Genomic DNA, 23,061 nt, shown 5'->3' on the forward strand with positions numbered 1-23,061 from the left:
TTCAAATTAAAAACTCTAGAATGGAAGGAGGAAGACAAGACCCTTCTATGCTCCTCCCCCCCCATCTGACTCCTTTACAATTCCCTAATTAATACTCAGAAAACACAGATAAAGTTGACCATGGCATCATACTTAAAAAATCTTCAATGGCTTCCTGTTGCCTCTAGGATAAAATACAAAGTCATCTCAGCTTGGCATTTTAAGTCCTTCACAATATGGTTCCCATATACCTTTCTTGTCTTAGTTCATTTTGTTCCCCTTCATGTATTCTCTTTTTAGCAAAACTGGCTTGCTATCTCTTTACCACATACACCTTTGCACGGCTACCCCATTTAGTAACATACTCCCTCAAAAAACTTAAATCAACAAAACTGCAAATGAGCAAATTAAAATCACACACACATACAAATAGAATTAACCAAGAATTTGTCACAAACTACTATGCAGTTATATGTTTAGGGGAAGTAATACTGAATTATCTTCAAAAATATAAAATATCCAAACTAATAGAAGACCAAATAGACACCTTCAATAATCCAATCTTAGAAAATGAAGTAGAATTGTAAAGAAACTACCAAAAAACCAAAATAAAACAAAACCTTAAAACAAAACAAAACAAAATGGATAACCCTCCTGAATCTAAAAGATTAGCAGTAAGAATTTTCCCAAATTTTAAGGAACAATTAATGCCAACACTACATAATTTAGTTTCAAAAACTGAGAAGGAAACAATTCTACTAGATTTCTCCTGAGACTAATACCTAAGCCAGGAAAAGATGAAGCAAAGGAGGAAAACCATAGACCAATATTACAAAACTATAGATCAGTATCAGAAATCTGAGAACCCAGTCCCTCTTCATTTGACCTCATAGAATTCCTAACTTCCTTTAAATCATAGAGAATGCCTTTTTGGATAGAGCTGCCCAAGTTATTTGTCCCTTCTCCTCCTTTCTTTCCCTCCCTTACCTCAATTACTTTGTATAAATTTATAAATTTTGTATTGCATTGTATATCTGCATATTGCATCCTCCCAACAGAAAGGGGTAGGGGCAATTTTGGTTTTGTCTGAGTATCCCCAGTTCCTATTACAGTATTAATTACATAGTAGTCACATAATAAATGCTTACTGATTAACTAATTGATGTAGTGAGTAGTGAATAAAATAATTTATTAACATTCCATATTTGTAAACTGCTATGAAGATAATAAGATGGATGGATAAGAGAATCAAAGTGCCCTCGTGAAACTTAGATTTCAATAGGAAAGATGAGAAATATATCCAATTATACTACAAGTTATTATGCAAAAATGTATTAAGAGAGGTACATGGTGTTGTTATGTGTGTTCAAAGAAAGGTGAGATTGACGAGATTAGATTCAGGGAACTGATGAGGGTTGGGGTCCCTTTAAGATTCCTAATTGCCCAACCCATGACTGACCTTGATTCACAAATTCTGTTCAAAGGCACCCTTTGAATATCTGGGCCCAGCCCCCCACTCTCAGCTCAGCTTCTCCCAGCCCTCACCTGATTTGGGCTAACTGAAAAGCCTGCCAGAACTGGGTACCGCCCATCATCTTTTGGGTATAACAGAAACAAGCTGGAAGCCCTCATTGCAGGAGCCCTCCCAGCCTACACATGGTATCCTTCCAGCCATATAAGGGTCCCTGCCCGCCAACGGCCACCTTTGGCCCTGGTGTCTTTCTAACTGAGCTTTACTTCCAAATTCCTACAATAAACCTTTTATTTATCAATCTAGGTTTTCGGCCCGTAAATTCATTTTACAGGGGACACTGCACCTCATGGGATCTATGTGCCGACAAATGGGGTTCCCCCTTTCCTTTCCCTCATTAGAACCAAATGATAAGATTAGGGTTCCTGGTGGTCAGGGAGTTAAATAAAGAGGTTAGTGGAAGGATCGGGGTTCAGAGAACCAAATGAAGAGGTTTGGCTCCCCTAACTCCCCTTAGGATTTGGTGCAAGGTAGGGAGTTTTGGGAATCCCCCTTCTGGCGGTGCAGAGATCCTTCATAAAGGAATTTACCAACCTAAAAAGCTAGACTGATAAAAAGAAGTTTATTATTGGCATTGGGAAGTCAGCCTTTGCTATGCATGAGTAGAAAGACTGAATTCCTTAGTTGTAAGGTCCCAACAGAGAAGTAAAGTTTCTAGTAGAGCAATCCTGGCAGAGAGATATAAAGTCTTTTTAGAGAAATAGGTGAGTATAAAGAGAAGGTAACTCTGATTCCAGTGGGCAGAGTTTGCTAATATGCCATGGATTATTAGGTCCTCTGTGAGGATTAGGTTTAAAATTGCCATTTTTATAATAGAAGCCTTTGGCTACAAGCCAGAGGCCTGCTCCAGATGGGGGCTGTGGGTGGAGTTTGAGCTGGAATTGAATAAAAAATCTTAGAATTAAATGGGTGTTTCTCCAATTCAGTGAGGTTAGAATCTCCAACTCCTATTCAGCTAGCCCTACTAGATACCAGAATGAAGCTCTTGGTCCTCCGGAGGGGTCTTTACAATGGCAGGATTCAAGGAGAAAGTCTCCTTGAAGGAGCTTCTCAAGTGCTCTACCTCATGGCTCATTCCCAAAGACAGAGAGAAAGAGAAAGAGTTTTGGGGCTCCCCTCATCATCATTCTCAACTTCAGGGTACCAGAAAAGCTTTGTGGGTGACAGAGTATTTAGGCCGGATCTTTAAAGATAGTCAAGAAATGGACAGATAGTCTCAGAGAAAGGGCATTCCATGCAGAAGGAACTTTGTGAGCAAAGACAAGGAGATGAGGGGAAAAGATGTTTGAGAAAACAAAATGCTGACATTTTATAAGAATGAATATTGGAAGATAATATTTAAAAGGTACCTTTTAAATGGAGGACTTTGAAAGCATGAGGTAAAAGAACTTGATGTTATTTAGTTGTTTTTCAGTAGTCTTTGACTCTTTATGACTCCTTTTGGGGTTTTCTGGGCCAAGATACTAAAGTAGTTTGCCTTTTCTTCTTCCAGTTCATGTTACAGATGAGGAAACTGAGTTAAATGACTTGCCTAGGATCATACAGCTAGCTTCTTGACTTCTAGGCCCAAGGCTCTACCCACTACACCATTTATTTAATAGGTATCAGGAAGTTGTTAGATTTTTGAAGACAATGAATGACACAATCAGAACTGTTCTAAGGAATGTCATTCTGATGCAATGTATAGGATGCATTGGGGTGGAGATGGAAAAAGAGATTAGAGGCAGTTAGGGGGTTATTATAATAGGCCAGACTAAAGAGAATGAGATTTTGAACTAAGGTGTTGGCAGATGAAATGGAAAGAAGATGGATATGAGAGACATAAAGCAAAGGGAAAAACAGTAATGTTATATTGCTGAGTATGCTTTTCCTGACCAAGATTTGGAGGCTCACCATGTAATAGTAGGTTCATTAAGAGGTGTTCTTATCCTTGAAATCTAATTTTCAAATACTTTTGTTGCTACCATTGTTCAATCAACTGTTGTTAGTCTATTGGCCCCTTTATTATTCATTGTTTCAATTAATCAGTAATTTTTCTCATCTCTTTTCTCCCTGCCTTTCACTAATTTTCTTGTATCCTTTTAGAAATCTTTAACTGTTCTAAAGACTGACATCAGAAATAAACACTCAAATCTGAACCTAGTTCAATTATCTCTCATCTATTACTTTTTACTGAATAAAGTTCATTGTGTCTCCTTTTTTAGATTCTGAGATTGCTGTCTCCGGATTTTACAACTGTTCATTCTATTTCTTCTGTAACTATTCTGTTTGGATATCTTCCAGGGCTCTAGAGTCCTTGGCCCTTTTCCCATCTCCCACCCTTCAATTTTACAACAATTTATTTCTCAGAGTCTTTATTTATTTATTTATTTATTTTTTTGAGGCAATTGGGGTTAAGTGACTTGCCTAGGGTCACACAGCCAGGAAGTGTTAAGTGTCTGAGACAAGAGTTGAACTCAGGTCCTCTTGACTTCAGGGCTGGTGCTCTATCCACTACACCACCTGGCTGCCCCACAGAGTCTTTATTTGATTTTTTTCCCCTTGTTTCAGCTACCATCTATCTTCTTCTCCTCCAAATATCTTTTGATGTTTCCTTTTGAATGTTCCTGCCAAATATGCTTAACTTTTTGAAATGTGACATTATAATTTTGATTTTCAAAGATTTTCATATGTAATTTGTATTACCTCTCTTGCAGCCCATATAATGTTTGGGATTTGGTCTAAATAAAAAGTAAAATTTACTGTGAATTAAGTCTTTCTATAACTTTAGGGATGGCATAATCATGATTTAAAATTAATCAGGGAGTGAGATAGCACACATCGCCATAAAATACACACCATAAAATGTACAGTATTTCAAACTTCCTAATTAAACCAGATATTTGATTTTTTCATTTTGTTTTGTCACAGGTTTATGACATGTTTGAACTGTGATCTAGTCTAACCATTTCATGTTAAAAAGAAACTGAGACCTGGAGAGGGTTTTTTTTTTTTTTTTTATTTTTACAAAAATTTTATGCATGGGTAGTTTTCCAGTATTGACAATTGCAAAACCTTTTGTTTCAACTTTCCCCCCCCTTCCCCCCACCCTCTTCCCCCAGATGGCAGGTTGACCAATATATGTAAAATACGTTAAAGTATAAGTTAAATACAATATATGTATACATGTCCAAACAGTTATTTTGCTGTACAAAAAGAATCGGACTTTGAAACAGTGTACAATTAGCCTGTGAAGGAAGTAAAAAATGTAGGCAGACAAAAATAGAGGGACTGGGAATTCTATGTAGTGGTTCATAGTTATCTCCCAGAATTCTTTCACTGAGTGTAGCTGATTCAGTTCATTACTGCTCTATTGGAACTGATTTGGCTCATTTCATTGTTGAAGAGGGCCTCGTCCATCAGAATTGATTATTATATAGTATTGTTGTTGAAGTATATAATGATCTCCTGGTCCTGCTCATTTCACTCAGCAGCAGTTCATGTAAATCTCTGACTTGGAGAGGTTAAGGACCTTTAACTAAGGTCACACACAATGAATCTTGATTTCCTCATTTTTTAAAAGAGATGACATTATTACTTGTATTTTCCTACCTTTCACAACTTTCAGTGTTATTCCCAGAAGGTAAAAAAGTGACTTCTAAAATTTTTATGTGGGGTAGGATGAGGATGATTGGGTTCAGAATTCAAACTTAAAGACTCTGAATAGATAAGCAGAAATAGATATCCACAGATAGAAAAGCCTGAATTTGAACTCAAGCTTTTAGACTTTATCCAATGTTCTTTGCAAGTCAGCTTCATGATAATATGCCCAAGAAAGACTGCTTTGTTCAGAGTATTTAATGAATATAAGCCGACATTCAGTACATGGTAAATTCCATCAGATTGATATTTCAGTGATCAAATAAATAAATATGACTTTAGGGGCAGCTAGTTGGTATAATAGATAGAGCACCAGCCTGAAGTCAGGAGGACCTGAGTTCAAACCCATCAGACACTTAACTTGTCTTCTTCATTCAGGCAAGTCACTTAACCACAACTGCCTCAGGAAAATAAGTAAATGTTTTTTTTTTTTTTTTAAATTTACATAAACAAATATGTAAATATGATTTTACAGTGAATACATATTTATTAAAAATATTTTCCCAGTTCATTCATGAATGAAAAATATAAGGAGAAAGTTTCTATTATGAGAAAACCCAAAGTATCTTAAAATTAAAAAAAAAAGGTGCATTAAAATATTTTTACACCATTACTTGACTTTTAAAAAACTTTAGTTCAATAAAAATTTTAGTACAAAAACAACAATAACACTGCCACCACCAAAACTCTTCATTATCCATTCTTACAAAATAGTTTTTCCAAAGAAATTAGGACTATTCTAAAAACTTAATAGTAAAGAAAAAAAAAGTTCATTCCAAAGTCTTAAGATAACCTTAAGACTAATGTCTACAACAAAAAGAACATATTTTGTCAACATATATTTAGATAAAGCCACACGTCAATCTCCTAACACTGATTTCCTTATAAGCAGTATAAAGTCTCTACTTTGGTTTATAGTAGTAATATTTCTCTGTTGACACCATTTCCTTTGCTTTTTTCCTCTTCTAATATTTTACAAAGAAAACACAATTGCTTCACACCTCTTTTAACCCCTCCCTGTCTCCTACCTCAGCTGATACGGTACTTTTCCCCTTTTGATATTTCCTAAATGAAAATAAAGATACCATTTAGTAAGGAGGCAGTGTAGCATTGTGGATAGAATGCCAAACTTGGAGTCAGGAAAATTTGGGTTCAAAGACTAATTTAGATACCTATGAGCTATGTGACCCTAGGCAAAATTACTCTCTCTAAAGACCAGGAGTTTTCATCTATGAAATGGGGATATTAAAGGTAAATCTCTCATAGGGTTGTTTGTTGTAAAGCTTAAGTGATGTAAAGCATATTGAATGCTTTATAAACCTTAAGTTTCTATAAAATGCCTGCTGTAATTTATTACTATTATCAACAAAGAGACTATCCAAAATATTAAAGGAAATGGTATCATATCATATTCTGCTTCTTCTTAAACCTTTTATAATTCAACAAGAACCATGATTTAAACCCATAATGCTTATAATGATGAATTATATACAACAGATTAACAATATTATTTTTAAAGATTGTGATCTGTTCATTCCTAATTTATTAGTGTTTATGTATTGTCCATTCCTTTCAGACCAGTGAAGCAAACCTGTACTCAATCCTATTTTTTCCCTTTTTCTATTCTAAAATCAAGGGGTAATAAGATTTTGAGCCTGAAAGGACCTCTTAGATATCACCTATTATCTCATTATTTTTAAACAGATAAGGAAGCTAAGGAATAGAATAAGAAAATAAGTTCAAATCTCCCTCCTACACTCCAATTGCACATTACCAAACATTTCCAACTAAATATCCTATAGGCACATTAAGTTCAACAAGTCCAAAATAGAGTTCCTTTCCCCATCTTAGCAACATGCTTTCCTTTTAAGTTTGCAAAAGAGTTTTCCTTAACTTCTTATTTCCCCTCATTTCACTTTTATCTATTCAGATGCAACTCTTTTATACCTACAAAGTTCTTTGTGTCTACTTTTCTCCAGCTACCTGCCCTCCACATCAATTTAGGGTTTTATCACATTTCACATGGACTGCCACAGGGAAGTAGCCTTCTTAGAAGCCTACCTGTCAGATAGCTTTCCCCTTTCCAATTCATCTTCCATACAGTTCCCAGTTACATTCCTAAAGTAGAGAGTTGATAAACTCCAATTGCTCTTGATCATTTCAAGCATGGAATGCAAACACTGGATTTAGCATTTTAAATCTTTTGTAAAATGGTTCCAACTACTTTTCCAGCCTTATGTCTTATTTCATGAACTCTTCATTTCACTCAAACTAGCCTTTCTTCTTGTACCTTACACATACAACATTCCACTGCCTGTCTTCATGATCTTTGCACAATCTGTCCCCTATGTTTAGAATGCACACCCTCCTCACTTCTACTCTTAGAGTCCTTTCTTCAAAGAATCCCCCTGCCAGCTTCCAGTGCCTTCACCTTCAAATTACCTTGAAGTTATTTTGTATATATTTTGCACATATTTACATATGCATATGTTGTCTCCCCTTTAAAAACAAACTCTTTTAAGGAATTTTTGGTTTTGAGGCATTGGCACAATGGCTGGTAGGTAATTTTAAAAGGCCTGATTGGTCAAAGGGAAGCTAAATGGTGCAGTGGACAGAGTTCACTGGAATCAGGAAGACTCATTTTCCTGAATACAAATTGGACCTTAGAACTTCTTAGCTTTGTGACCCTGAGCAAGTCACTCAACTCTGTTTTCCTCAGTTTTCTCAACTGTAAAATGAGCTGAAGGAAATGTCAAAACACTCCAGTAATTTTGCTAAGGAAACCCCAAGTAGGGTCACCAAGAGCCAGACATGACAGAATGACAACAAACTGTGAATCAAGAGATCTGCTTTTCATGTATTTCTGGAATAGTTCTGCCTCCTCTTCGTTGATTTATTTTCTATCAAAGGCTTTACAAAATTGCATCCAACAAAAGGTCCTGAAATATTTCATGTTTTACTGTGGAATCTAAGACTCTATAGAGTCTTGAGAGTGGAAGAGACCTTATGCATCACTTAGTCTAATCCCTCACCCAGTGAAAGAAGCTCTTATGTGAAAAAGGATTCTTAGCAACAGTTCTATTGTACTTGTGTTTTCTGGTATAACAGCAGCAATATTACTATTATCCACATTTTTGAAATGTAAAAGTGTAAGCACTAAGAAATTAAAAGATTTGACCATACACTACAAGATATAAAATTCAGAACTTGGACAACAAATTCTATGTTCTTTTTTCTATGCTTTTTCTTTTCCCTCTTTAATTCACCTCTTCCCCCATCTTCAAGTTTGCCAGCAATTCAACAAAATGTTTATGAAGTCTTCACTATGTGGCATCGCTAGGTGAAGAGGTAGCTGACACTCTGTAATGCTAAATTTAAAAGTGCATTTCAGTTCTTTGCATTCCAACTGGCATACTTTTTGAGAACCCAGGGTCACCTCCAGCCAAGTTCTACTATAGTGCTTCACAAGGGTGTGGAGGTGACCTGGGGTCTTCAAAGGATTATGCTAGCAGACTACAAGCTTCTACAGGCTTTAACAAGTTAGAAAGGTTTCAAGCATGGGCCTGCAGTGGACTATATGTTTTATCATATGACTAACATTGTAGTTAAGTTTGTAGAGGCTCACTACCATGCTGCCCACATGGTGCTGACATGTTCAGCCATAGTGACATTTTATGTTGAAAACTATCTACCAAACTATCAAACATTTATTAAACAGTTGCAAAATGCCAAGTACTACCAAAGAATCATTATAGGTAGAGACAGTACCCATACTAGTGAAACCACGGGTCTTTTGAAGTATCTCCTACTTTTTTTTTTTTTTAATTTTCTACAAATACTGCTTTGCTTCCTCTTTACCTCAATCATATTTCTACTCTCACCAATAATGAATATCATAAAATTATTCTTAATATTGATTCTTGATATTTTTGAGATTTGATGAAGATTTTCAATGGAAAAAAATGGGAAGCAGAAATTATATTGTTTGGAAAGATATTCTTGGGTAGATGGAAGAAAGGAGGAAGCAAAACAAAGCTTCAAGCCTACAATTTGAAATGCCTAAAACTGTGGAATTCTTTTCCCTTTCCTAATTAAAAACCAAAACAAAAACTGAAATTTGTTCAAATGACACAGCTGTAAGGATCATCATGTGATAACCATAAGGTCATAAGTCATTGCACTACTCCAACCAACATGAAATAAATTAGTTGCTAAATTGGATGTCATTTCACAATAGCTTTCAAAACCTGGCCACCAAATAAACTTTCATAATGGCCATTGTCAAATATTACTGTTGAGTATTATGAAATCAATTGGAATAAAGGCTAGCTTTTTAATAAAAGGAGCTACTATACTCCTGAAAATGAAAATTCAAGGTGAAAAAAATACATTAAGCAATAACTCTAACTAGATCATTAGATTTTCAATTTACCTTTATGTAAAATTTTAGACCACTGTAGAACACACGGAATAAGTATATAGTTTGCTTTCACTACTAAGCAACCACAAGCTGTAATGTAGACACCATTAATCCTTCACACATTAATTTTTTTAAAAAAGCAGAATTAAAGCTCTTTAACAGAACTAAAAAAGTTGAAAATTAATTTTGTTTTTCAAAAGTAGTACACTCAACAATCCACATTAAGTCATTAATATTTAAAGCGACACAAAGATAAAATTAAAGGATGACACACTTTCATCACAAAATAATTGAATGTAAGGACTACAGTCATATAAATAGGTTAATTAAATTAGTGTCTAGTGCTTTTAGGAACCATAATTTATCCTGTATAGATATTATTATATAAAAATTCACTTTACTTATGTTAACTGGAAAGCAATACAACAACTAAGTTTAACTAAGGAATTTAGTATATACAATTTTAATTATGTTCTTTAAAGAAATCTCATTGTATATTGTTTTCTCAGACAAAAGTTTCAATAAATATGGGACAAATAAAAATCACCTTGGCAGAAACATTCTAAAAGTATTTAAATATAGCAATTTTATCCTTTAAGAAAACATCCAATTACAGGTTTTAGAATCACTATTAATTTTGATCTCAACTTAGCAATGGTCAAATCAAAATCCTTATCCACCTCTTTTCCCACTCTCCTTCCACCCACTGTACATCAATTCCCTTATGTAAAAAGTCACTTCCTGCTTCAAGTTTCTCTCCACTGGCTATAGATGCTGCTGATTCAGGAACTGTTTTTACTTTGCTAAATTTATCTTAATTTTGGCAATCTGCCACCATTCTACACTATCCCTTCTACCCTCCCCCATGCTAACCTAAAATCCTCAGGGAAATCCTAATAATAAAAATATCCAAAAAATTACAATAGTAGGATTAAAATTTTGCTTAAGAAAACTGAATTTTGCTTGTTGTTTAAATAGATAAAAGTATTTTGAGATTAGATTTCTCATCTTTACTACTCTAAGACTGAAGTGGAAAAATCTGCTCTCCTTCCTTCCAAAATAGTTTAATATAAATTGGAAAGAAATATAAGAAGTCATACTTCAAATTGCCTTAGCATTGAAATGAATAAAAAACAAACCCAAAGAAAAACTATACAGAATGTTAAAGATTTCTCTTTTTAAGTGGCATTTTAACACAGGAGTATTTTAATTTTCTATAAAACATGTAATACAGAAATAGAAGCTAATGTAGAAAAGAATCAGAGAACTAGGACCTGTCAGAACTTAAATAAGCTGCTATTATTAGGTATGATTTTTTAAAATCTCCTATAAAAACACAGAATTACTATTTGCAGATAAAAATTGAAAGAAAATATTGAAAAATCTTTACATAATGTTTTCAACTACAACGTATTGCCCTGTACCCATTCATTTTGTCACTATTATTATTAATTCTTACTTCATATAAATATACTATCAGTGCTCATTTATTCATGCAGTTTTAAGGCTCCTCAAGGGGAGAAAGTGCAATGCAGCACAGTATTAAATTCACTTTGCCTATTTAACACATACTAATATGTATGTGTATCTCAAAGTTATGTCTGTGTTTATTTATGTGTATACTATAGTAATATATTAAATTTCACCAGTATATTTTGCTAGTTTGCTCTTTACCAGATAACATGGAATAAAATTTACTTTCTTTCCCTCAAAATATTTTAATGTGTATTGAAAAAGGTATACTCTACGAAATGATATACCAAATTACTCTAGCACCAAAATGAACATAGAGACCAAATTCAAAGAAACATTTATATGTCACATATCTAAGTTTTATAAAAGATACATATACATATCAAGATTAATTCCTATTGAGACTAGTAATCATCACCTAATTATCAAAGAGAAGAAAACATATCCATATTTTTCAAAAGTGCTGATTGGGTTTATTCTAAATATCATAAACTTCTACTTCTATTTACTAATATAATATCTACTAGTTCTGTCATCTGGGAGATACGGGAAAGACCCAGGCTTAGATAATCAATCAATTAATATATCAGTGCTTAGATAATTAATTAATATATCAGTGCTCATATTTTCATGTTTAAGTCTTTCACATGAAAAAAAAAATATCCAAATGTAAGACTCTCCTTGAACAATATCCCAAAGACCCTTTCTAATCTGATTATAGGATCATAGGATCAATTATTGATTTAGAGCTAGAAGAGGGCCTCACAGGTCAAGTCTAGCCTCCTAATTTTATTGATGAGGAAACTAAGGACCAGAGAAAGGTTAAGTAACTTTATCAGGGTCTCAAAGCTATAATATAAATAAAACCTAAATTTAAAGTTGGCAACGAGGTGATGCAGTGGAGTGCCAGATTTGGAGTTAGGAAGACATACAAATTTAATCTCAGATACTTACTAGCTGTGTGACAGCACGACATATAAATTTAAATTATGTTATTAATTATAAGATGCAATTGAGTAATTCAAAAATATCATGGGAAGAAATTTCAATGAAATCTATTAATTATTTTAAGCAAGTCTTAACATTTCCATCCTAAGGGCACTCAACCTTAACGTATCTAGTTATCTTAGTGATAGAAAGAAGCTTTGTCAGAGAAATTTTGCTATGAAATTTCCTCCCACCCTCCAACTCCTATAAAATATAGGAACTCTTTTTATTTTCAAATGAAGGAATAAGGAGACTATAAAGGAACAATGAAAATATATATATATATTAAAGTACAATACAAATCTCTCAATTTCTTCTTAGTAACTACAATATAAAAAGAACCAAAATCAAACAAAACCAGCATTTACAACACATTCAATCTTTCTACATGACTGAATTTCACAGAATAAATTAATTTCAAAAGGCACAGAAGTAACCAGTATTAAGAGAAGAGATTGTAAAGATGTCAAAGAAAAAAAAGAAGGAAGAAATGAACAAGAGAGAGAAAGGAAAGGAAGGAAGATGGATGAGAAGGAAGGGAAGGAGGGAAAGAAAAAAATAATATTTAATTTTATTAATTACTCCTTAGAAAAGTTTCCATTAAGAATGACATTACTAGTGATTGTAAAAGAATCCTTCCCCTTTTCACTAATACAAACCTTTTAAAAAAAAAATCCTTCCCCTTTTCTCTGACAAAACCTCAAACAGAATTTTCTGACGTCTTTGCAGCACTATGTCAGTCAATAGGCAAGATAAAGACAAATTTTCACTACTCAGGCTTTATATCCATATGACACCTCAAGATCATCAATATTCTCTTCTCCCTCTAATAAAGTTAATAATGTAGTACGGTTAACAGAAGTATTACCAAACCAACAAACTTGACTTCTTCCCTCTCACTACTAGAAGCCTAAACTGCAAATTGAACAGGCTGTCAAAGTTGATCTTTCTCTTACATGGTTCCTCCTGTTAATTTAGCCCTTTTAAAAGCAGTCAATATTTTACAATGAGAATCTTAAGAATACTACAAAACAACAACAAAAAACAAACAAATGAACACAATAAACATCAAACAACCTAGTTCTCTTTCACCTCTTTACAACATAGTTTCAACATCAAACGCAAAAAAATCTGAAAAATTAGTCATAAGGCAATATCTTCCTATCAATGTTATATGTGGACTTTTCATAGGTTAATTTGGAACCTTCTAACTCATTTTTCTTATGTTAACCTGGACAGAATGAAGTTGAAGGACCTTTATTGTTTACCTATCAATAAGCCCTTGACTCTAAGGCTTAATTAAGCAAGATGCTTCATCTTTTAATCTTACTAATGATAAGTATGTACTTTGCGATTACTCAATGCTTTAGACACAAATTTAAGGAATTTCCAGAAGTGTAATTTATAGCTAAAATTTTAATTACTCTGAAAAAGAAATGCTAAAAGGGAGTTAAGATCGAATAAGTGGTTTTTTTTTTCTTTTACTAATTTTACATTTGCAATGAAAATATTAGGAATAATATCTAGTTGTCATTTCCAAATTAACTTTAAATTGTTCTCTAAGGGTCCATCCAGTCAAGACTAATGTTTAACTAGAGCCCAATAATATAAAGGCACAATAGAAAAGCAACCATTTTGAGTCATATCAATGTTGCTCATTTGAAAACAATAGATTGATTCAATCTGAATCAAAGAAACATTGAAACTGAAAAGAAACATTGTTTGAATTTATCTGAGTGAATTTCTCTTCTGAGTAATTCTAGTTCCAACTAAGTTAATGCCATAATGTATAAAATTTCCAAAGAAAAGTTACCAAAGGAAGTTGCCCAACTCACCATCCGTTTAATTGGAAACACTGAAGAGCATTAAGTAAAAAATAATCGCATCAAGTAGATTCAGAGAAAGTTGAGAGCTAACAGGGTCTTCTTTAGAGGGGACCTAGTCCAACTTCCTCCTCTGACACAGGGGCAAAGATACAGAAGGAATGCCCCAGGTCATTGAATAAACAAGATAATAATACTTCCTTTTCAGAGTTATGAAGACAATCCATTAAGAATTTATATTATTAGGAGAATTACAAAGTGCTATGAACTTGGGAGCAATTATTATTCACAAGATAAGTGTGTTCACTTATAATCTTTTATATACATACATACATACATATATATATATATATATATATATATATATATATATATATATATATATATATATATATATATATATATATATATATATATATATATATATATATATATATATATATATATAAAATCTTCTGTGTTCACCCTGAATGCAAAAGGATGTTTCTTGTTTCATACATTTAATATTTGGGCAAGGAAAATGAAAGCATTATGAGCACAAAATACTCTGATAATCCTCAAGTGTTTCACAAAACATAACATTTCTCATGGCATGGTTACAGCTTTTCACAACCTGCAAATTAATGGAGGATCTCTATTCAGAGAGTCAAATATGTACAATCACAGGTTTTACTGCCCCAAATTTCTAGATGTAAACAAATATAGTAAAAGAAGTCTCTAAATGCAAAATTTACTCTCAAATGCTTTACTCTCAAATACAAACTCCTAATGACCCTTATCAATTTTACAAACCTCAATTCACAAAGATAATGAATACAAACTATTTTCTTCCAAATAAGAAATATTACTTAAACAAAACATAATTAGAAAGTTTTAAGTAAAACATAGAAATTTTTGATTTTGTTTACTTGACCAAATTTTTTAGAATCATTTTAGAAATTATTGTTTACAAAGATCAAATCTTTTAGAAATCTACAAAATTATCTAGCTTTCTTAACAAACAAAAACATTCCCAACATAGAATTGTGGAAAGAGCTACCCAGTGTAAAATGTGGCTGAAACAAAAAAATGTGGGCCAGATATAAAATCCTCAAAAAGAAGTAAACAAGAATACAAAACAATATTAATACTCAAGAGGAAATATGACACAGTATCACATACAAAGAAAATTGAATCAATATTATTCTTGACATTTCTTCCTAGCAAAAGACTACAAACCACAATATTTCTCTACTAAACTGAAATATGTTAAAAGTCAAAACCTTTTGTTTCATTATTATGGATTGAAACTGTTTCCTATCAAAAATATGCACCTGGAAAACAGGGTTGAAAATTAAATCCCAAGATCAAGAAAGCTTTTAATGACCTGACAATTGAGACAGTAAACCAAGCAAGTGACATCTTAAGAACACAAGCTCCACAAAACCTGTATTCAAGTGTGAATTTGAGAATTTTCAGCAACACTGAAAAGTCCCCAAAGGGACTGATAAGTGTAAGCTTCTTGTTTAATTTATATTCTGAGACCTATGGGCAGGAACCATGTCTTATTCAGTATTCTGCAGCGTGCCTACCATGTACTACTAACATTCCATAAAAGTCAAAAACAAAAACAAGTTCTGCAACAAGCATTCTGGATAGCCAGCAGGCCTCAGTGCTGATCATTCTAATTTTTAAATCTTCACTCCTTTCACAATGCTAGCAAAAAATAACATTATTCATAAATATGTAAGTATAGAAGCTTGATGTTTTCATTAGCTTATTTTAATATAAAAGCACCTTTACATTGTAATAAAATTATATATCCTGTAACAATCAGTGAATTCAGCATACACTATAATGAAGACACTTAAATTTGGGCAAAAGTGATGCCCTCTGCTTTTATGTCCCACCTAAGGGAGTATGAGAGTCATTCAAAAACAGTGAACACATTGAAAAAAAAAATCAAATTACCTTAGACCTATCCTTTTAAAAAATATTCATATGACTCTTACCTTGAATATCCATTAGAAAAAACAGATCGATTGGTGAAATTCAAAGTTCCCAAGGAAGTCAAGTTGTCATCTCCAGATCCCTGGCACCTATTCCAATTTTCTGAACCAACAGGAATGGGTGGAATGACATTAAATACAGGCTTGTGATCCTGTTGCTGAGAAAGGGATGAAGTATTCAAGTCGTAGTGGTACATCTGTCCCCCAGAGGTACTCACACCATGAACAGAAATGGCAGACATCTTGTTTCCAATTATATTTGTCCCAGAAAAACTTCCTTGACAGTAAACTGGGCCCAATTTCTCCTGTTTAATTACGCCAGGAGTACAAAGTTCAATAAAATCTTCCTTTTCTGTTTTCACTTGAGGCAATGGTATATTAGAACTGGGTAAAATCAGACCCCCCTGCTCCATAATTTTAGGCTTAGTGTCCGGCAAAATAAGAGGCTTGCAGTCTTCATCTGCATTTCCTTCTAAAAGAAATGACTCATCTGTTGCTAAAGGAGAAAGCAAACAGTTTTCGTCTAACAAGGGGTCTAACCTCCATGGGCTCTCATTTGCCTCCTTATTTGGGGACCCAGCAGACAATTCCAAATCCTGTAAAATATCAAAGGTACTTTGGTCTTCAGTATACAATTTTGCATTGCCATCAGAAGTGCCAATCGGGCCCTTTTTAAAAGTCGGCTTTTCTAAAGCTTTATCAAAATTAGATGTTGTTGGAAATTCATTATCTGTAGTAGATGTTGAACTCTTGGGGCTTTGGGGTACCCTCGACGACTTACTGAGGTTTGCGATGCTCTCTTCAAGAAGCCTAAAATCTGTTTCACCAATTTGGCCCTGCTGAGGAAATACCAGATCATTTCCCATTACTTTTGTATCTGTGTCACCCATATAGAGTCCCATTGATAGAGAGACTGCCTTGGATAAGTCTGGCTGCTGTGCACTGCTTGCTGATCCTTTAGAATAGTCAACCAAAAGAGGTTGCTGCTTAGAGTCTGATTGAGAAGCAGTAGCCAGTGAGGCTGAAGATGCAGGAATCTTGACAGTAGCTCCACCCCTTATCGGTTTATAAAAGTCCATTACATTTCCTCTCTTCCGACCATGTATACTTTTGGTGGTTTCTTCTCCAAGGGAGGGACTTAACGATTCTTTTGAGTCCATCAGTTAATACCAGCTAGAAAAAGAACATATATACCATAACTAAATAAGTCACCAATACATTCACATCAGGGTTTCAATGATAGGATTAGGTTTATAATATGAAAGAAGCTCAACATGTATGGATTTTACTAATCTTACTCCTCATTACCCTAAGGGCAGTTTCTTTCCAGAGTTATAATCAACTTTCCTCTGCTTCATCAAATGTAGCATTCTATACAATTACAGATCATCTACCAAACTAACAGCCAAATTACAACGTGATATTTTGACATTTACTTGTTCATTCATATAAAAATATAATGTATAATGATGCCTGTAATTATTTAAATTAAAATGATTATTTTAAAAGATTATATATCAATGTCAGGAAAGGTGGGGAAATGACTAAAACCTAACACTTTTTAATTAAGACTGCAAGAGAAAATACTGTACAAGAATCCTGATATTTATTCCCTAAATTTTCCAATTCCATTTAACCCTTTACCTAATACCTATCAATATTACTACCTGCAATGAATCCTCTACTCCATTCTAATAAACCAACACTGCCAATCTGCTAATCTCCTGGACAAAGGAAAATGTTCCCATTTTAAACTCCATCATAGTGACATAGTAATTCAGGACTTAATTCTGGATATTCACAATGAAAAACAAGCCTGGCTTAATATAAGCTAACGATAGTTTACATTTCAAGGGGCCAAACTAGAAAAAAATATTTTTCTGACAAAAATGTGCATTTGTTTGAAATGTAAATATAAAAGTTATCACTGATTCATGCTGGTAGTACATTATAGTGTGTAGGTATGTTACATTATATATCTATTAATATATAGTTTTCTGTAACCACTAGTATATCCTATTCTGAGCTCACTGCATTTCTCCCCTTTGAAACATAATTTAGAGCATTGAAAAGAAAAAAGTGAAGGAAAACTATAAGATCCAGATAATATGACTGAGCGGGCTAGAGGGTCTGGGGGGGGGGAATCCACAATAAATAAAACTCACTGTATTCTAAACCTTCATTCATCTCTTAAAAAAAAAAATCCATTGGCCGTCTAAGAAGATATTAGAAAATCATGCCTTCAGTAGAGAGCTAAATTGAGAATCCATTTAATAATTAAAATTATCTGAAAGGTCCGAAAAGGCTGATATAAATATTTAGGACGATTTAGTCAAATCTACTCCAATAGGAAAAAAACTTTTCTGCAGGAAGTTAAAAATTATAAACTTGATAGCTAGTTGCACAGTAGGGTCCCTGGGTACAGGGGTGGGAGAGAGGCTGAAGGTGGGTGGAGTAAGGTGCTGCAATAACATCTTGACTGCATGAGGTTTAACCTTCTAGTCCCTCTGCTACGTTTACTTGATAATGATCTCTAAACACACACAAGGTATCAAATGGAGTCTAATGAATTTCCACGGGCTTTCCTGACAGCTGCCTTCAAACCCGAAACCATAACAACACCCAGTTCGGCGGCGGCAGAGGGGTTTGGGGTGGGGGGCGGGGGGCGAACGACAAAATTGTCCTTCAAGCAATATTTTTCTTAGTTTAAAGTCAGGAATGAATCTACAACATTAACCGGTCTTTATGAACAATACCCAAATACCTAAAGTGGCACCACAGCGTTTCAACCAAAGTGGCACATTTACAGCCAAAATAAAAAACATCAAAACTAAAGTCCGTCAAAAATCTCAGACTACAAAATAACTCAAGGAAAGGTCGGTTTTGAAAACCGTCTAACCACGAAAATAGGAAAAAGGAAAAAAACAACAACAAAAACCAAAGCACTCATAATCTAATTGGAAGGAAGAAACCCCCACAAAAGCGCGAAGTGTCTAGAAATGTGTCGAGACCTGTAGAGCTCTTTCTCCGACACGCCCACTTCTGCAAGATAACACCAGCCCCTAAGAGAAGTCTACAACTTTCAGGCTGACAGCCTCTTTCGTACCCGAAAAAAAAAAAAAAAAAAAAAAAAAAAAAATCCACCCTTGCAGAGAGCTCAGAAAGGAGACACGTCTTAGCATGGACGGAAATTCTAATCAATCCTAGGCAACAGTTAACATTTTCGGGAAAGAAAAGAGTTAAGACACTATTTCTTTTTTTGCGCGTTTAGGATAAAAATAGGTATAAACCCTCAGGGAAGAAAAATAAGGGGTGGCAGAGAGAAGGGGGGGAGGAATATTGCGGCTTGCCTAGTACGGTATTAACTCAACCTGAGGCTTGGGGGCCCCGACTTCCCCGCCAGGGAGCTTGGAGCCCACGCCGAGAGGCATTATTTCAGCCTCTCGGTCCGAAAGTACAAGCTCAGCTTCCTCCCCGTCCACCCCACGCACCCGAGCATGGCAGGGGGGTGGCGAGGGGGAGGGAGCAAGCACTGTCACCCTTTTTCTGTCCTTTCGTCACTGTCAAATCTCCCTACTCAACCCCTCCCCACTCTCCTCCCCCCTCCCCCAGTTAATAAAAGTTTTCAAGATTCAAAGCCGCCCCCTAGGATTCAGTGCCTTGCCAAGAAAGACTCTCAGGGCTTTGGGGGAAGGGGGCAGAGGTAACAAGCACCCGTAACCCCCCCTTTTCTCCATCTGCCTCTTACCTCATCTAGGGGTCCAGCCAGTTCTCCCGCCACCTTCCACAGCTCCCACCACGGCCGAAACAAACAACTTAGCGTGTGAAAGGAGGAAAAAATATTTTTCTAAAAAAAGGAAGTAAACAGCCGCCCCCTTTTCCATGGGGGGAAAAGGGGGAGAATCCCAATTTAAAAAGTCTTGCCCTTTTCCCACACCGCCAAGAACAGTCCTCGGCCCTTCTTCGGGTCTTCTGGACTGTTGTTTATAGGTACATTTCTTCTCCCCGGAGCCCTCCCACCCTTCTTCTCCTTCTTACACCCACTTTCAGCCGTCCCCGACAGGCGGGCGGTGACTCGGGCTCTAGTCACAGACCGAGCTAGCAAAATGGAGGAGGAGGAGGAGAAGAAGAAGGGGAGGGAGGACACGGGAAAAGGCTGCCTGGTTGTAGAGAGACAGAGGGAGAGTTGGACCGAGGTGGGGGCGGAGGGGAGGAGGAGGAGGAGGCGGCGCCACATCCACATACACACACGCACATGCACACACGCACACACACTCACATATTTCGCCGCTCCCAGCGTGTACGAAGCCTGAGGGGCAGCAGCTGGCGGGGAACGATGCAACCTGTTGGTGATTGTGAGCAATTGCAATCGCACGCTCAGCTCCCCAAGCCCCTCGAACGCAGTCCAGTCCGGCAGCCGGCGCCTCCTCCTTCTCCTTCTTGGTAGCAACTTAACTCCCACCACCTCCTTTGCACACGGAGCCCCTACCTCTCCTACCCCGGTCCCCACATATAGGCTCACCTCCCTGCAGCACAGACTACAGAAGCTAAGCAATATTTATTGCATTTCAAACCCAGTCTCTGCACGCGCGTAGTGCCCTCCCCTCCTCTTCACCCTTCTGCCCTTCATCTCCAAAGGAAAATAAAAAACAAAAATAAACGAGGCTGCGACAGACCTGGTCTTTCTGGGGAGGGAGAGAAAGCAGAGAAGCTTAGTTTGTGTAGTTTCTTTTTCTCCCTTCCTTCCCGCCCCCACCCTACTCCATTTCTCCAGGCTGAGCTGACTTAGAAGATCAATTCTGATGACGGGGATGACGAAGAATACCCGGTGGGTGATGCATGTGACAGTGGACCGGCGAGGGCCGCTGTCCACTCCGAGGGAACTGGGCTGGAGCTGGGCGGAGGGGGGGCAGTGCCCAGTGCACAAAGTCCAGAGGCCTGAGCCACGGGGCCGACCCGAGGGCCGGCTGTCTCCAAGGGAAAACCAGGCGGGGGTGGTCCGCAGGGACCAGCACGAGATACTTTAAGTGTCTCACTTAGGAAAAGACGCCTAGAAGGGAATACAGTTCTCGATCCATAAGGAGGAGGTGGTGGAGGCAGTGAGCAGCCCCCAAGCCACACATTTAGGGTGGGAGGAGGAGGCTGAGAGGGGGGAACGGTGCGGTACAGAAAGAAGTCTATCTCACAGACTTGACCGACGGACACGCCCTCGGGCAAACATTTAAAGGGGGGGGGGAGGAGGAAGAAATAGCATACGTACATTTGGCCCCGAGAGAGTTGCATGCATGAAGGTTCCCCCCACCCACGCATCGTCTGTGCAGCGAAGTCTGCAGCCGCCGCTCCCCGCCACCTTTATCTTGAGCTGGGAGAAGTTGCAAAGCAAAACCCACCCTCCCTCTCTGTGGTCCCCCACCCGAGTCGAGTCGGAGCCGCTGCGGCGGCGGCAGCAGCAGCAGCAGCAAGAGAGGAGGCGTCGCCTGCCAAGTTCAACCTCCACCCCTCCCATCGCTCTCACTTAAAGGAAGTTACCAGCCAAAAAAAAAAAAAAAAAAAAAAAACCCAAAACAAAACAAAACAAAACAAAACCAAAAAAGCCCTCCCGCACGCTGTACTTTTGGAGTGGAAAGAAGGGGAATGGGGGTACTGAATGTGAAACAGTGACTTGCACGGAGAATGACAGGGATCCTCAACCTCTTACACACATTCCCCATATCTAACCTCCTCTCCCACCCCAGCTCCAGCCCAAATTGCAAGTCGGGGCCCCTCCCCTCAATTATGGTTGTGACATTTGCTAAACCTTACACTTTGTACACTACTGACCCTTCCCCTCCCTCGCTCCTTACACTTCCCTCCTCCCCTCACTGAGCCCCGACAGCAAATCTTTTCAAGTTTCTGCAAAAACTCCTTGCAATAGTTCCCGTTAGACACCTCCCCCTTCCCCCCCTCCCCCCGCCAAAGGTCTGAGTGAACCACGAGTTTAACTCTTGCGGGACAGCGTTTAGAGGGGAAAACGGCTCAAAGACCCTCACGTATTCCGAGAGGTTTTCCACTGGGGCGGGATCCGGCTCCCCCTCCAAGGAGCGGCTCCCGCCAAGTCCAGTGGAGAGCGATAGAAAAACTTAACCTTCTACCCCGGATGCCAGTTATTGTAATTATGATTATGATTTGTCTGTGTGTGCACGTGAAGTGATATGCCCGCCCTTGGGTGACAGCGGCGCGGGAAAAGTATGTTTGGAGAGGCCCCCGCTGGAAAAACTCCCAGGTCCCAGGACTCTGGCACCCGCAACGCTGAAGCTGTCACTTCAGGCCTAGTCTTAACCCAAGTCATCCCCCCTCCCCCTCCCGATATCCTAACCAGGGATTGGGGAGTCTGCCGGAAGCTTCCGGTCGCCATCTTAGTAAAGTAAATTTGCGTTCATCAAACCCTTGGTCCAATGTGTAGTCTCAAGCGGCAGCTGAGCCCTTCAGTTTAGGAGTTTAAATGAAACTTGAGAACCAAAACTTTTGTCACCAAAGAAAAAGGTTGGGCCTTGAACAGACAGCCTCGACAAAGACTTTCGAGGGATTCCTTTCCTTTCCCCTTAACATTATTTTTAGGTATCCATATTGGTAAAGTGAACGCTGTTCACCATCTTGGTAAAGGGGGAGGGCGAAGGCGCATGCGTAGATCAAGTCCTGTCCCGAAGTTTAATTTGATAGCAATTCAGGATTGCAAAATGATAACCTTTGGGGTATGTCGATTTAGAAAAGAATCCGTTGACAATAAGTTCTATTAGATTTTTATTCATTTTATTAAATGTTTCCCAATTACTTTTTTTTTTGTTATTTAATAGTATTTATTTTCCCAAATACATAAAAAAAATTAGTTTTCAACACTCACTTTTGCAAATTCTTGTGTTCCAAATTTTTCTCCCCTTTTCTCCTCTCCTTTCTCTCCAAGGCAAGTAATTCGATAGCTAAACATGTGCAGTTCTGCACATGATAGAAACATGGCAGTTATTTGTCATGCTATGCAAGAAAAATTAGAGCAAAAGGGGGAAAAAAACACAAGAACAAAACAAAGAATAATAAGTAAAGGTGGAAATATTATGCTTTGATCCACACTCAGTCAGTTCTTTCTCTAAATGCAGATGGCATTTTACATAATAAGTCCAGTCCCAATTACATTTTAATATGTGTCTGATAACAGTTGAGTAAATATAGCCTAAAGTCTGTGGTTAA

The 23,061-nt window shown here is 37.0% G+C and overlaps 1 protein-coding gene across 7 annotated transcripts in view; it reads right to left on the reverse strand.

Annotated features, from left to right (window-relative positions):
• The window catches only part of NR3C1 (nuclear receptor subfamily 3 group C member 1), a 125,589-nt gene extending 104,261 nt beyond the window's left edge, over window positions 1-21,328 (reverse strand). Inside the window, exons 1-2 of one of the 7 annotated variants that reach the window (XM_074291707.1) lie at window positions 21,101-21,328; window positions 15,844-17,013 (exon numbers count right to left, since the gene is read on the reverse strand). In XM_074291707.1, coding sequence (XP_074147808.1) covers window positions 15,844-17,000 — 1,157 coding nt within the window. In that variant the 5' untranslated portion in view covers window positions 17,001-17,013; window positions 21,101-21,328. Of the gene's footprint in view, window positions 1-15,843; window positions 17,014-19,190; window positions 19,213-19,588; window positions 20,017-20,516; window positions 20,728-21,100 lie in introns of those variants that run through there. The other 6 variants (XM_074291702.1, XM_074291706.1, XM_074291703.1 and 3 more) reach the window with 6 other exon arrangements.
• Window positions 21,329-23,061: the final 1,733 nt, after the last annotated feature.

The sequence above is a fragment of the Sminthopsis crassicaudata genome, chromosome 2, assembly GCF_048593235.1.
Source record: "Sminthopsis crassicaudata isolate SCR6 chromosome 2, ASM4859323v1, whole genome shotgun sequence".
NCBI lineage: Eukaryota > Metazoa > Chordata > Mammalia > Dasyuromorphia > Dasyuridae > Sminthopsis > Sminthopsis crassicaudata.